Raw genomic sequence first — 14,048 nt, 5'->3', positions numbered from 1 at the left:
GCAATAGTGTGCATAAACCCATAAGAAGAATCATAAGGAGGATCTGTGTTACAGAACCTTAGCATGAGGAAGGTTCTGTAATAGCAGTAGTCTGCTTCCAGCCACTGTTAACATAAAGGTTGCATTAATTCAGCAGACTGACCTGAAAAACACACACTGTTGCTTTCTGCTACATAAATACTTTTAACTAAAGCAACATTTCCAATATTCACTCGATGTTGACTTCAGAAACTATCAGGATAACTCGGACATGGGTTTGATCCTCATGTTTTGTAATTTTTACTTCATAATTTTGTGGTCTGGATGTGATACTATGATCTGAGCTTTCAAATCTGAAAGGCTGAGTGGTGATGACATAGTTTTAAGGGCTACTTTATTTTTGTTCAGCTGTCTGAAATACAGTATATGCTTTAGGTAAAGCAGCCGGATATCTCTTTAAAATTTCAAGAAAGTATTCCAGTGCTTATTTGTGTTTATAGGACATCAAACACAATCTAATAACAACCACATAGCACATACTATATACAGTTAGGTCCATAAATATTTGGACAGAGACAACTTTTTTCTAATTTTGGTTCTGTGCATTACCACAATGAATTTTAAATGAAACAACTCAGATGCAGTTGAAGTGCAGACTTTCAGCTTTAATTCAGTGGGTTGAACAAAAAGATTGCATAAAAATGTGAGGTAAATAAAGCATTTTTTTAACACAATCCCTTCATTTCAGGGGCTCAAAAGTAATTGGACAAATTAAATAACTGGAAATAAAATGTTCATTTCTAATACTTACTAAAACCCATTGCTGGCAATGACAGCCTGAACTCTTGAACTCATGGACATCACCAGATGCTGGGTTTCCTCCTTTTTAATGCCCTGCCAGGCCTTTACTGCAGCAGATTTCAGTTGCTGTTTGTTTGTGGGCCTTTCTGTCTGAAGTTTAGTCTTCAACAAGTGAAACGCATGCTCAATTGGGTTAAGATCAGGTGACTGACTTGGCCATTCAAGAATTTTCCACTTCTTTGCTTTAATAAACTCCTGGGCTGCTTTGGCTGTATGTCTTGGGTTATTGTCCATCTGTATCATGAAACGCCGCCCAATCAATTTGACTGCATTTAGCTGGATTTGAGCAGACAGCATGTCTCTGAACACCTCAGAATTCATTTGGCTGTTCTGTCCTGTGTCACATCATCAATAAACTCTAGTGTCCCAGTGCCACTGGCAACCATGCACGCCCAAGCCATCACACTGCCTCCACCGTGTTTTACAGATGATGTGGTATGCTTTGGATAATGAGCTGTTCCACGCCTTCGCCATACTTTTTTCTTGCCATCATTCTGGTAGAGGTTGATCTTGGTTAAATCTGCCCAAAGAATGTTTTTCCAGAACTGTGCTGGCTTTTTTAGGTGTTCTTTTGCAAAGTCCAATCTAGCCTTTCTATTCTTTAGGCATATGAATGGCTTGCACCTTGCAGTGCACCCTCTGTATTTACTTTCATGGAGTCTTCTCTTTATGGTAGACTTGGATATCAATATGCCTACCCCATGGAGAGTGTTGTTCACTTGGTTAGCTGTTGTGAAGGGGTTTCTCTTCACCATGGAAATGATTCTGCGATCATCCACCACTGTTGTCTTCCGTGGATGTCCAGGTCTTCTTGCATTGCTGAGTTCACCAGTGCTTGCTTTCTTTCTCAGGATGTACCAAACTGTAGATTTGCCACTCGTAATATTGCAGCAATTTCTCGGATGGGTTTTTTCTGTTTTCGCAGCTTAAGGATGGCTTCTTTCACTCTTCTGCATGGAGAGCTCCTTTGACCGCATGTTGTCTGTTCACAGCAAAATCTTCCACATGCAAGCACTAAACTTCAGATCAACTCCAGGCCTTTTATCTGCTTAATTGATAATGACATAACGATGGACTTGCCCACACCTGCCCATGAAATTGCCTTTGAGTCAATTGTCCAATTACTTTTGAGCCCCTGAAATGAAGAGATTGTGTTAAAAAAATGCTTTAGCTGCCTCACATTTTTATGGAACCTTTTTGTTCAACCCACTGAATTAAAGCTGAAAGTCCGCACTTCAACTGCATCTGAGTTGTTTCATTTAAAATTCATTGTGGTAATGTACAGAACCAAAATTAGAAAAATATTTATGGACCTAACTGTAATTTACACAATAGTTTGTGTTGGGAATAGCCAGCTTAACATAAAGAACTGGCAATTAGGGAAAAATGCAATAACCTTATACATTTGTACATAATTTCTCATTCAGTAAGGTAAAGTAAGTTTATTTATATAGTATAGAACAAATTAGGCAAAGTAATTCAAAGTGATTTACAAAGAAATAAAAACACTGAAAAAACATGAAAATTTTAAAACATATCAAAATAGAAATATAAATGAAACTATAAAATTATTAAAAGTCTAAATCAATCCTACAGAACAAGAAAAACAAAGTTATTTTTTACTGATAATTCACAGCAAATAAGTAAGTTTTGAGCCTTGACTTAAATGAGCTGACAGTTGGTACAAATCTCAAGTCTTCTTGAAGTTTGTTCCACAGGTGAGGGGCATAGAAACCAAATGTTGCATCACCTTGCTTGGTTTTGATCCTAGGAACAGTGAGTAGACCTGTCCCAGACAACCTGATAGGTCTAAATGCTTTATAATGCATATGCAAATCAAAGATATATTTTGTCCCAAAACTATTTACTGCTTTATATACAAAAAATAGTATTTAAAAATCAATCACTTGATGCACAGGATACCAGTGCAGTGATTTAAGGGGCAGACTAATATGCTTTCATCTCTTGATGTTAGTGAGGACTTTGGCCTCAGCATTCTGAATGAGTTGCAGCTGCCTGATTGATTTTTTTCCTAAACCCTGTGAGGACACCATTACAGTAATCTGGCCTACTAAAAACAACACATGGACAAGTTTCTACCTCTCTGGTTTAGACAGAAATCCTTTAATTTGTGCAATGTTTTTAAGATGGTAGTAGGCTGATTTTGTAATTGTCCTCATATGGCTTTTGTCCATATCTGGAAAGGGAAGGGTGATCACCTGGATAGTTGTAACTACAGAGGAATAACACAGCTCTCTGTGCCAGGTAAGATTGTTGCTAGGGTTAAAAGGATCCATGATCACTTGTTCACCTACTGGTGACTGGAACACTCTGGTTTTACGACTAAGAAGTCTACCATCGAACGTATCCTAGCACTGAGGGTTCTCATTGAGCACAAATGTGAATATCTGCAGAGTTTCTTTGTAGCCTTTGTCGATTTTCATAAAGCATTCGACTCAGTTGATTAAGCTGCCCTGTGCAACCTCCTGAGACTTTGCAGGATCCCTCTGAAGTTGCTGGATGTCATGCCCGGCCTATACACTGGCACTGTGAGTGCTGTGCAGAGTGGAGGCAGAACCGCTGCGTATTTCCCAGTTGATTCTGGTTCATTAGGGGTGTGTTCTTTCTCTGACTCTGTTCAATACTTGCATGGATAGGGCATTGGGCAGGCTCATGGGATCTAACGGCTGTGGGGCATCTGTTGGTGAAGAGAGATTATCTGATCTTCGCTTTGTCGAAGATGCTGTGATCTTCACGGTGTCAATGGAGGCTCTGATCGGGGCTTTCAAGAAACTGAGTGAGGAGTCTGAGTGTCTGGGCTTGTGAGTGTCTTGGATAAAAACTAAGATCCAGGCCTTTAATGACCTCATAGCCATCAGCAGTGCCTGTCTGCAGAGTGCCAACTCAAATCAGTAGATGGACTGTGAGAGCACTGGGAGTTATGAGGTCACTGGGAAGGGGTGTGTGGCACTCCCAGTATCTTTGCAAAAGGGTGATCTGATCTTTGGTGCTGTGTCTCTTTGGAAAATCCTTGGGTACTGCTGGTTTGACTTGGTATTGAACAAGTGGTTACTCATAGAGTCCTGAATGAGGCATATTACATGCATTGTGATGGACTAGCAGTTACGGCATTATGGCTATGTGGCGTGATTCACTGATGGTGATCTGGATTGCAGGAGCCTCATTGTTGAGGATCCAAGTGGTTGGATCAGACCAAGGGGATGCCCACGTAACACCTGGCTGAGGCAGATTGATGGTCATTTCTGCAGGGTGGGACTGGACCATGTGACTGCCTGGGGGTTGCCAACCAGGATCCTGAGCTGTTTTGTCGTTTGGTGGGTGCAACAACGTACTGTACCAGTGCATACTCCCTGACCTGACCTGACCTAACCTCATATGGCTGTTAAAATTTAGATCTAAGCCTAAAATTACACATCACTACATAATTTTGGCTTGCATTGTAGACTGTACAGTCAATGACTTAAGATAAGCACTGACTTTCAATCTTTTGTTTTTTGGGATAAAGACAATTATTTCAGATTTATCTGCGATCAACTGCAGAAAATTATGCTATAAAACATAAACACACTAAATCATGTTTTACATAGTTACTAAAATGTTTCTGTAAATCTCTTCAGTGCTCATACTGAAAATATAACAGGTATAGATTTCAAGATAAAACATGTTACTAGTGAAATGTTGGTGTTTAGTGTGTTGTTCAGTTTTGAGAGTGAACTTTAGTCAGCAAACTCTAAAACACTGAGCATGCCTGTCTCACACCACAGAACACACCTTCACCTCAGTTCATTACCAATAAACACTACTTTTTATGTTTTCTCAGTGAGCTGTTGTTTATTTATTTATTTTGCTGTGTAAAAATTCCCTATTTCTTGCTAGTCTTTCTCACCATTGTTTGTAATCTATTTTCATGTTCTTCTAAGATGTGGTACATTTTTCCCTATATCCAAATAATCTGGTAGACCCTAAAACCATCCATCATTATTTACTTACTAATAAATATCAGTTATTTGTACACAAATAAAATTTTAATCTAATGATCTAGCTGGTCCTGGTAGCTAGGATGCTTTTCTGAGGGTCGAAAAAAGCACTGGGCTAGTGTGTCTGCCAAAAATTGCAAAGGGAATAAAAGCAGACTGGAAAGATGTGAAATGTTGCTTGTTTTTGGCAGAGGCAACCGAAGAAAACATTTACGCTCCCTTGGGAATAAATATTCTCGTAAAAAAGGGTTGAAAAATAATCCAATCACTTACAAAATACATAATGGCATACCTTTCTAAAAAAATGTAGAATAAATTGGAAAAAAATGTAAATAAATGAAATATATAAGCATATTAAATGCAAAAAAGTAAAAGGTAAATGTAAACTGTAAATAAATACTATGGTGAAAAAAGGGTTACAAAATACATAAAAGCTGTAACTTAAAGAAATCTTTACAAACTGCAATCTCTTGAAGTACAACGTATTTTATGTGCAATTAAGGCATGTTTTAACATGCCTTGTACACTGTAGATTTTCAAAAATGTATATAGTGCCCTCTGCTGTGCAATGATTTGTGTGATCATGGTGATACTTTGAAAATAGCACTAAAGTAGTGCACTTAATGAACAATAAAACAAAATTACACTAATGCATTACACAAAGAATTTGTTTGTCCTAAAATCATTCAACCACCTCCTAAACAGCTCATCAAATGAAAGACTACATAAAGAATGTTCATCCCTTCACATATATTCTTAAATTCAAATCCCACATGATATGAATCTCAAAACTTGTCACATGTCAATTCATTGCTCATATAATCTTTGTTCTTTGGCAGAAATGGTTAAAAGAGCCCTTTGCTTAAAGAAAACCACATTTAGTTTATTTATTTTAAATTTCTTGTGGGTGTCAAAAGAGCTTTGTCATAGTTAATGTGTACCAGCTAATTTCATGGTGGATCTACATTTTTGAATTCCTGAAGCTTGAAACGTTATGGGACTGCATTAACCAGCAATGAGGTCTGGGTAACCATCGTTATCTTCTTCAATGGGGTTGTTCCACAACAGATCACCACATTTTTTTTGTTAAATTTAACCACTACAAGTAGGGGTTTTAAAAACCCTTCTCATAAAATAGACATGCAAACTTAAATTAAGCAATGTTGAAAAAAGTCACTTCTGGGGCCCCTCCAGGATTAGAGGTGCTGAAGCTAAAGCTTAATTAGTTTCATAGCAGATACACCTCTGTCTAATCTGAAAGAAAATTTTTGATTTATAACAAAAAAGAATTAAAAAATACAATATTTAAAATAAAAATGCAATGAGAACTTGAAGTAGTGAAATCAAGTGCAGGTTCTCTGTTCAACCATTGTGATCTTGGATTATTTTATTCATTTTCATTGTAAAATCAGAGTTTCTCATTCCCAATACCTGAGTGGTAATATATGGTGTGCAAAAAACACCATATGTGATGTACACTAAATGGAAAAAAAGCTGAATAAATCTATGATTTGTCCTAACCATATTTTTCCAAACATGCTTTCCAAACTGGCAGGAAAGTGGTGCAGTGGTTAGAGAAACTGCCATAAACCTCTAAGAAGATGGGTTCAATTTCAATTCTTTGTCATCAAATGTATGATGTTTGCATGTTCTTTAATACTCTGTGAAGCCCAGAGTACTCTGATTTTCATTTGCATCCCAGGGACATGCAAGTTAAGTTAAATAGGATCACTAGAAGGTGAAGAGTTTTGAAAAAATTTTCAGTTCCAGTGATTGTATGATGAAAAAAGTGATTTTTGAAAGTTGACATTTCTTAACATTCAGTTCTGTTCAACTGATGTTTTTAAACATTCATCTCAGTGGCCTTGACCAGCAAGGGATTACAGAGACTCTTTATAAAATTTTTCATCGTGTTAACCATCCAAGTTAATCAGCTACTACTACCACTACTCCTTACAGTGAATACACTGTGCTTCATTCATCATTGTTTATTCAATTATTTCTTAAAGAAATGTATCTTTCTGTTAACCTTTCAGTTAAACCTTTTACTCAATACTGGTTATGTTTCATTTTGACTCCATGCCACAGAGCAAAGCTTTAAAGCTACAGAATGGCAGTGTAAACATGTCACAGTACCTGCAACTCCTACTTGGTGTGTTGCGTAAACAGGAAGTCTGCTGGGCTCCTCCTTGAGCCAAATGGTAAGCACTGAATGATCCTTCTGAGCATGGTGAAATGTGAAGCCCAGAGAGGCTGCAGAAGCTATAAACCTGCTCTGGAAAATGGGAATATGTAGCCACACTGCTACTCTACCATCAGACTTCCAATGAGTGACAGACTCTGCAAAACAAACAGAAGTCATTTCACTTCAAACTGCATTTAGATTTAATAAGTTGTTCTAACACATTGAGAAACAACCTGATGTTGCATATATATATATAATCGTGAAGCTGAACAGCCTAAAAGTCTTGAAAACAAGTCAAGATTGTGAACAACTGATACTAACATAAAATTTAAGCAGAATAACATAAAATTTAAGTAGTAGTCAAAAATATACACTCAGTAGCCACTATCAGGTACGTGAATCTAATAAAGGCTAAGACTATCTTTAACGAGCAAAGCTTTAGATTTTAGAAGCATGAAAGTGCTCGAAACATTCTTCAGAGGTTTTAATTTATGTTGATATAAAAGTATCCTACAGTTCCTGAAAGTTTTAATCCATAATTTCATGCTACAAACCTCTTACTCCATGTGAATACAAAGGTGCTCAATTGGATTGTGCTCTTGGAAACTTTGTAGGTCATTTACATTCATTCATTTTTCACCACTTTTCCAAGACAGGTCTTAAAAGTGATACCCATAAGTCTCTTTCACCAGCCACACTTGCAGGTTCATACTGTGAGATCCCAAAGTGTTTCCAGGCCATCTGCTAGATATAATCCTACCAGAAGGCACTAGGAGTTCCCTGGGGTCTTGTTCCAGCTGGACATGCCTGCAAAACTTCTGCAGGGAGGTGTCCACAAGGCATCCTTATCAGATGCCCAAACCAGCTCAAATGGCTGCTGTCGATATGGAGTGTCAGAGGTTCTACTCCTAAATGTCTGTGATTCTCACCCTATCATTAAGGGAGATACTAGCCTTTATGCGGAGAACACTTGTTTCGGCTGGCTGTATCTGCAATCTCATCCTATTTGTCACTATTCAAACACAAGACCACAGATGAGGGTAGGGACGTAGATCAACTGGTAAACGGAGAGCTTTGCCTTCTGGCTCAGCTCCATCTCCATCACTACAGATTGGTACAGTGACTGCATAACTATACTTGCTACCCTAATCCATCTGTCGATCCCACTATGCCTTTTTCCCTCACTCATGAACAAGAACCTGAAATACTCCTTCACTTGAGTCCATGTGGAGAGTGGACACCAGCACCCCAGTCTGCCATTCTAGGGGCACTGCTCCTGAAGACCACGCAACATTAAAAACTCACATTTTTCCTACTGAGGACCATTGCCTCAGATTTGGAGATACTAATCCTCATCCATTCTGCTTCACACTCGATTGCAAACTGCCCCAAACAGAACTATGTCATCTAACACTATCAAGATGAATATTTTCCCTAAGCTTCTTTTTCTATATCAAAACATCCCCATATTCATTAAGAAATTTTTTTAAAGAAATTAGATTCAATCATAACCTCATTTATCTGGAATTTGAAAGGGTGACCCTACAATGACCTAAATCAGAAGGTGGCATGGCTCTACCTAATTTTAATTTTATTACTGGGCGGCAAATACACAAGCTATAAAAACCTGGACATTGAAACAGATAGATGAATACACACTAGTACTACTTCAAGATAGAAAAGCTTTCATCTGTGGCACCTCTACATGATAACCACCTCTTTCTACCCTCTCAAACATACACAGTTGTTAATGTTTGGAAAACATGTGGGATTAAATCATTTAGAGGTTTGTATATAAATAATGTCTTTGCATCCTACGAATAATTACACTCCAAATGTAGCTTCCCATCAACACAACTTTTCCACTATCTCCAAATTAAAAACTCTGCTAAACGAAATCTGACCAATTTTCCTCACCTCCCACCTATTTCTATTCTAGAAGAAATACTGATCAGTCTTGAAGACTCAGAAAGCATTTCCATAATATATACAACCATTTTAAAGTCCCTTCCTTTCAAAGATCCTAGAGTAGAGTGGGAAAAAGATCTCTTACTCAACATTTCAAAAAAGGACTGGAAGATAGCCATGCACTAAATTCATTCTAGCTCCATATGCACAAAACATTCAATTATTCAGCTTAAAATCTTTTATCAAGCACATCGATCTCGCTTGAAATTGTCCAAAGTGTTTCCAGGGCAAGATCTAACCTATAAACGTTGCAATTGATCTCCAGCCTCAATAACAAGTTTTGGGCGTGCACCAAATTAACATTATTCTGGACAAAGATTTTTAAATGCCCATCAGACAGCCTTGGTGTCACAATCATTCCTAATCGATTAATAGCTAGGTTTAGTGTACTCCCAGATGGGCTTAAAGTGGAGAAGGACAAACTAACTGTAATTGCCTTTACTTCACTGTTAGCACATACCTGTGGACTTATGCCACCTCTTTTAAGTCAGTGGATAACTGATGTTATATACTATTTGAAATTGGAAAAAAATCTAATTCTCACTTAGAGGATCTATTCAATACTTTCTAAAAACCTGGCAAGATCTAATCAATACCATTTTAGAATAAGCATCTGTAGTGGGAAGAAGGACTCATTTCTCTTTTTACTAATCTCAAAGTTTTACTCTGGCAGTGGGACATCTTCTTTTTCTTATGGGTGGGGTTTGAATTGAATTCAGCTTTGTTAAGTTTGATTTGATTGTATGGAATGTTACGTGGTTTTAATAAATTCAATAAAAGACAGAAAAAAAAAGAACTATGTCATCGACAAAATGCTTAGATGCAATTCTAAGGCCACTGCACTAGACACCCCTCCCACTATAAAATTGCAAACAGGATAGGAGATAATTCACACCCCTGGAGATGTCCCATACTAGCTGGGAATGGTACTGATGTTTTTCTGAGTATACTGATTTGAAGTCATGGCTATGAAGCTGGAACATCTTTTTTGTTTCTGATCTATCTGTGCGGGTGCTTTGCACTTTATTTTTCATCAAGAAGATAGAAACTCTTTGTGAATAGTAATAAAACTTTTGCTATTATTTCTTCAAAGGGTCTCATGTGTTTTCTGACTCAGGATTGGTGAGGAAGAGAGGTCCTTTAAGTTTTGCTCTGACTTGTTGCTGCGTTGCATTGCACAGCAGGGATCAGCATTTATATACTCAGCGGCAGAATTATTATATTATTACTATGGCATTTGTAATTCTATTGAATACAGTTATCTTTATACTGTGAAGATTATATGTATAACTCACATTTTCCATGTTCTTACATGGTTTATAAACTGACCGCAGAGTTTGTAAAATAATTATAGAGTTAATTGTTTTAGTGTTTTATTCCCACAAGTAAAAAATGGACTCAGACTGGCTGCTATTTCTGAAAATACTGAATACTGTGGTTAACTATGGAGGAATATTTAGGACAAAATTAAATAAATACAGTACATAAATATACAAGTAGAAGTACTATGAAATGTGACAATAAATAAATAATAACATGAATTGTGAGTATAAATAATTCAAGTATTTTAAATGTGCTTTTGCTACTAATTCCTTTATTTATTTCAGTTACATGCATGTAACATGAAATATGCCCTAAAATGAAAACTCTCACTTTCACTCATCAAAGCTGAGAGGGTGGGTTCTAGCAAGTACTGTTTTTTGATTGATGAATTGTCTGCAGAATGGACACATGTGCTTTGCATGACTTGGGAATCCTGTGTCTCATGTGCATGCCAAACTTGCAAATGTGAGTGTCAGATACAAGAGGAAGAAAAAGTTGCCCAGAATTGCAACACAAAGTGTCCACTTTCAAGAAACAAGTTCATCTTTAGGAGTTTTCATATGAAGTGTCTGCTGTAGATGTGGCAATTGATGGCCGATGGTCTACCACAATTCAACAATTAAAAAACAGGACTTGCTAGAAGCAGCCCTCTCATCTTTGATAGGTGAAAATGACAGTTTTCATTTCAGGCCTTATTTAATGTGTGTGTATCACTGAAATAAATGAAGTAAATAAATATGTAAAGAAATAAGCGACAAAACATATTTTATGACACAATTAATTATGTATACTCATTATTTCATATTGTTATTTATTAATTGTCACATTTCACAGTACTTTAATCCGAGTATTTATTTAATTTTCTCCGACATATTCCTCCATAGTAAACAGATGTCTTGTCATAATTTTCAAATTTCAGATAATTTTCCATTTCCACATCCATTTTTTTCCAATTTTATTTCTCAAAATTTAATGGCACACCTTCTTTATGGCAGCAGCCCTGCCCTCTTTTAAATTAGCATTCATGTCCCTTTCTAAAAGATTATCCCAATTGAGATTAGGAAGGCCATAGGCCTGTCTTGTCTTGGACAGTTTGGCACATTCATATTCCTTTATAAAAGGGGTCAGCAACTCCAGCCCTGGAGAGCCGCAGTGGCTGCAAGTTTTTATTCTAACCCTTTTCTTAATTAGTGGCCTGTTTTTGCTGCTAATTAACTACTTTTAAATTAATTTTAATCGACTTGCTCTTGAAGACGCAGACTCCTTAATTGTTTCTTTTTCCTTATTTAGCAGCCAAACAATAATGACATACAAAATAAGCCAAAACATGACCACCAAACCTGTGCCCCTCATACAATATCTTAAAGTGAAATGTTGATCTGCTCAGGTCTCCAAAATACTTTAATAGTGATCTTTGAAAAGAGAAAATCAGCAGTTTCACTTCAGAAGTGTCAGCTATTGTACAGTGTGAGCAGCAACAAACCATGGAATTACAGAATGGGTTTAATTAACAACAAGAAATAGCGTTTAATTAGGCAATTGGTTGGAGTGAAAACTGGAGTTTGAGGCCCTGACTTAGTTGGTCTTCTGTTGGCTCACTTCACATTTCATTTCTGTTTGGGTGCCATTTAAGTAAAGAAATAAAGCAATTCAGTGGAACAATGAAGGAATTCTGGGAAGCATCTTAAAAAGCAAATCAATTAAAATTCATTCAAAAGACGTCAATTAGCGGCAAAAACGGGTCACTAATTAAGAAAAGGGTTAGAATGAAAACCTGCATCCCCCGGCCCGCCAGGGTTGGCGACCCCGTTTCATATTTTTTTTTTTTTGCCAATTTAGCGTCATATACAAAAAATAAAATAAATATAGGATTTATTCAAGTATTTCGAGTTGTCGGAGCAGCTACAATGTTACCGTTGACTGATCTGTATGGTTGCTTTGTACAGTAGTGTTATTCTGTTGTTTTTGCTCTTGCTGAATGTAGACTGTGAGGTGAGATAATACTTTCCATGGACACACTAGACGATGGCAACCCGTAGATGTGACAGATACACTTGCCTTGCAGGAGTCGCTGAAACTCGTGTTCGTGGAGGTCCCCGGGGAAACCCGTTTCACCAAAGTCGACTGTTACGCCTCCAAATCGGTCAATACGTCCTCGATCCAGGAAGATTTTAGTGGTGAGGGGGACCCTCGGCAGATTGCTCAGTCGCGAATCACCCACATCTAGTGACATATGCCTTGCATTTTCCTCAATTATGCGGCTCCTAACACAGTTACTCCTAAACAGAAAGCAAGCATTTTTGAGGAGCACCATCAGAGTCCGACTTTTTAATAACATGGCAGCGAGTTATCGTGAGTTGCTTTAACTCTTACTTTTGAGTCAACCCTGACTTTTTTTTTTTTACTGTGAAGAATTCCTAGTAACGAAAACGTAAAATACCACATATAAAGGATCGAAAAATAGAAAATACGAAACTAAGAGAATGCGATATGAAAATACTTGTTAAACTAAGGTCAATAATACAAACACGAAACGCAAGTAAACACGAAAATACATAAATAAATGACAGGGCAATTAAGAGGTAAAAGAACAAATAAGGGCTCATTTAATCTGCACTTTACGGTATCCAGATGACGCACTGGAAGTTTCACCCGGAAGTTTATGTCTGCAAATCCAGCGGCATGCTTGAGTCAATGTGCTTTAGATAAATTAAGTATACTGACAGAGCACAAGCTATACCGACAATGTCTTCGAAAAAGAAAACCAAAGGGAAAGTTGGAAAAGGTGGCGGTGAGGACTGCAGTTTAGGACAAAATGTTTCGTTAGAGAGGGACATCGTTGCTGGTTCTGAAGAGGAGGTGGATGGTGGTGTTAGTTTTGTACCACGCTTGTCACTGACGATCACAGACTTCTTGGATAAAGGTATCGATTACTGTTTAAATTAAACACGTGTGTTCCACAGACATTCATACTTGAGAGAGGCTTATAAATGTATGGATCAGATTGGTTTGATAATGTTATTTGTTAATAATAACGTGGTGTTATATACTTCTGTCTATCGTTATACATATATGCATATTGGTTATCCTAAATGTAGCATCCGCAGATTGCTTTCTGATGTAATCTGATGAAGACTCTTTCCTGATGGACATCTTATATTCTGATTTATGTTAAGATTTTCGGACTCCTGAGAGGCAAGGCAGTTTTATGCATATTAGGACACAAATTTTTTAAAGTGTTTACATTAACAACTTACATTCCAGGTGTATGTTTGTTCGACACGCTGTTCTTTAACTAATGCAGTTGTAGGCATTTTGATAGAATACTGGCTGTTTCTGTACATATTTTTTTAAAGAGGTTCAATTTCAGATAACACGTAATGAACCAAGTTTTTTCAGTGTTTACATTTTGTTACATTTGACACGTACTTCTGAGGAAATTATAACAATCATCAAAAAAAAAAAAAAGAAACTAATGAAATACACTGTTCTTTAAAATGTACACATAATTAAGCTGTAGTTTTTTTTTGTTTTTTTTTACCGTCTTTACCCGGTCAGTGGTGCGCTGGTGAGTGTCTGAGGCTGGCCCGAATGACCAATTTACCAAGATAAGAGGACGTTTTAGTTTTAAATGTATTAAGAAGTACAGTATTAAAAATCTTCATGTATATGTATTTCTTATTTAGATATTTATTTGTGTATTTTGGTGTTCATATGCCTCCCTGATTTTGTCT

The 14,048-nt window shown here is 37.1% G+C and overlaps 2 protein-coding genes across 4 annotated transcripts in view; one reads left to right on the top strand and one right to left on the bottom strand.

The window, feature by feature from the left end:
* Positions 1-12,752, bottom strand: part of nudt6 (nudix (nucleoside diphosphate linked moiety X)-type motif 6) — a 64,058-nt gene extending 51,306 nt beyond the window's left edge. Inside the window, exons 1-2 of one of the 2 annotated variants that reach the window (XM_039751223.1) lie at positions 12,373-12,752; positions 6,975-7,178 (exon numbers count right to left, since the gene is read on the bottom strand). In XM_039751223.1, the coding sequence (XP_039607157.1) occupies positions 6,975-7,178; positions 12,373-12,652 (484 nt within the window). In that variant the 5' untranslated portion in view covers positions 12,653-12,752. The remainder of the gene's footprint in view (positions 1-6,974; positions 7,179-12,372) is intronic. The other variant, XM_039751224.1, reaches the window with a different exon arrangement.
* A 45-nt stretch (positions 12,753-12,797) lies between these two features.
* The window catches only part of spata5 (spermatogenesis associated 5), a 389,131-nt gene continuing 387,880 nt past the window's right edge, over positions 12,798-14,048 (top strand). For both annotated transcript variants that reach the window (XM_039751220.1, XM_039751222.1), the window contains exon 1: positions 12,798-13,237. In XM_039751220.1, the coding sequence (XP_039607154.1) occupies positions 13,060-13,237 (178 nt within the window). In that variant the 5' untranslated portion in view covers positions 12,798-13,059. The remainder of the gene's footprint in view (positions 13,238-14,048) is intronic.

Source organism: Polypterus senegalus, chromosome 4 (assembly GCF_016835505.1).
Source record: "Polypterus senegalus isolate Bchr_013 chromosome 4, ASM1683550v1, whole genome shotgun sequence".
Classification (NCBI taxonomy): domain Eukaryota; kingdom Metazoa; phylum Chordata; class Cladistia; order Polypteriformes; family Polypteridae; genus Polypterus; species Polypterus senegalus.
Note: the sequence above shows the minus strand (reverse complement) of the source record. Positions and strands in the feature narration are given on the sequence as shown.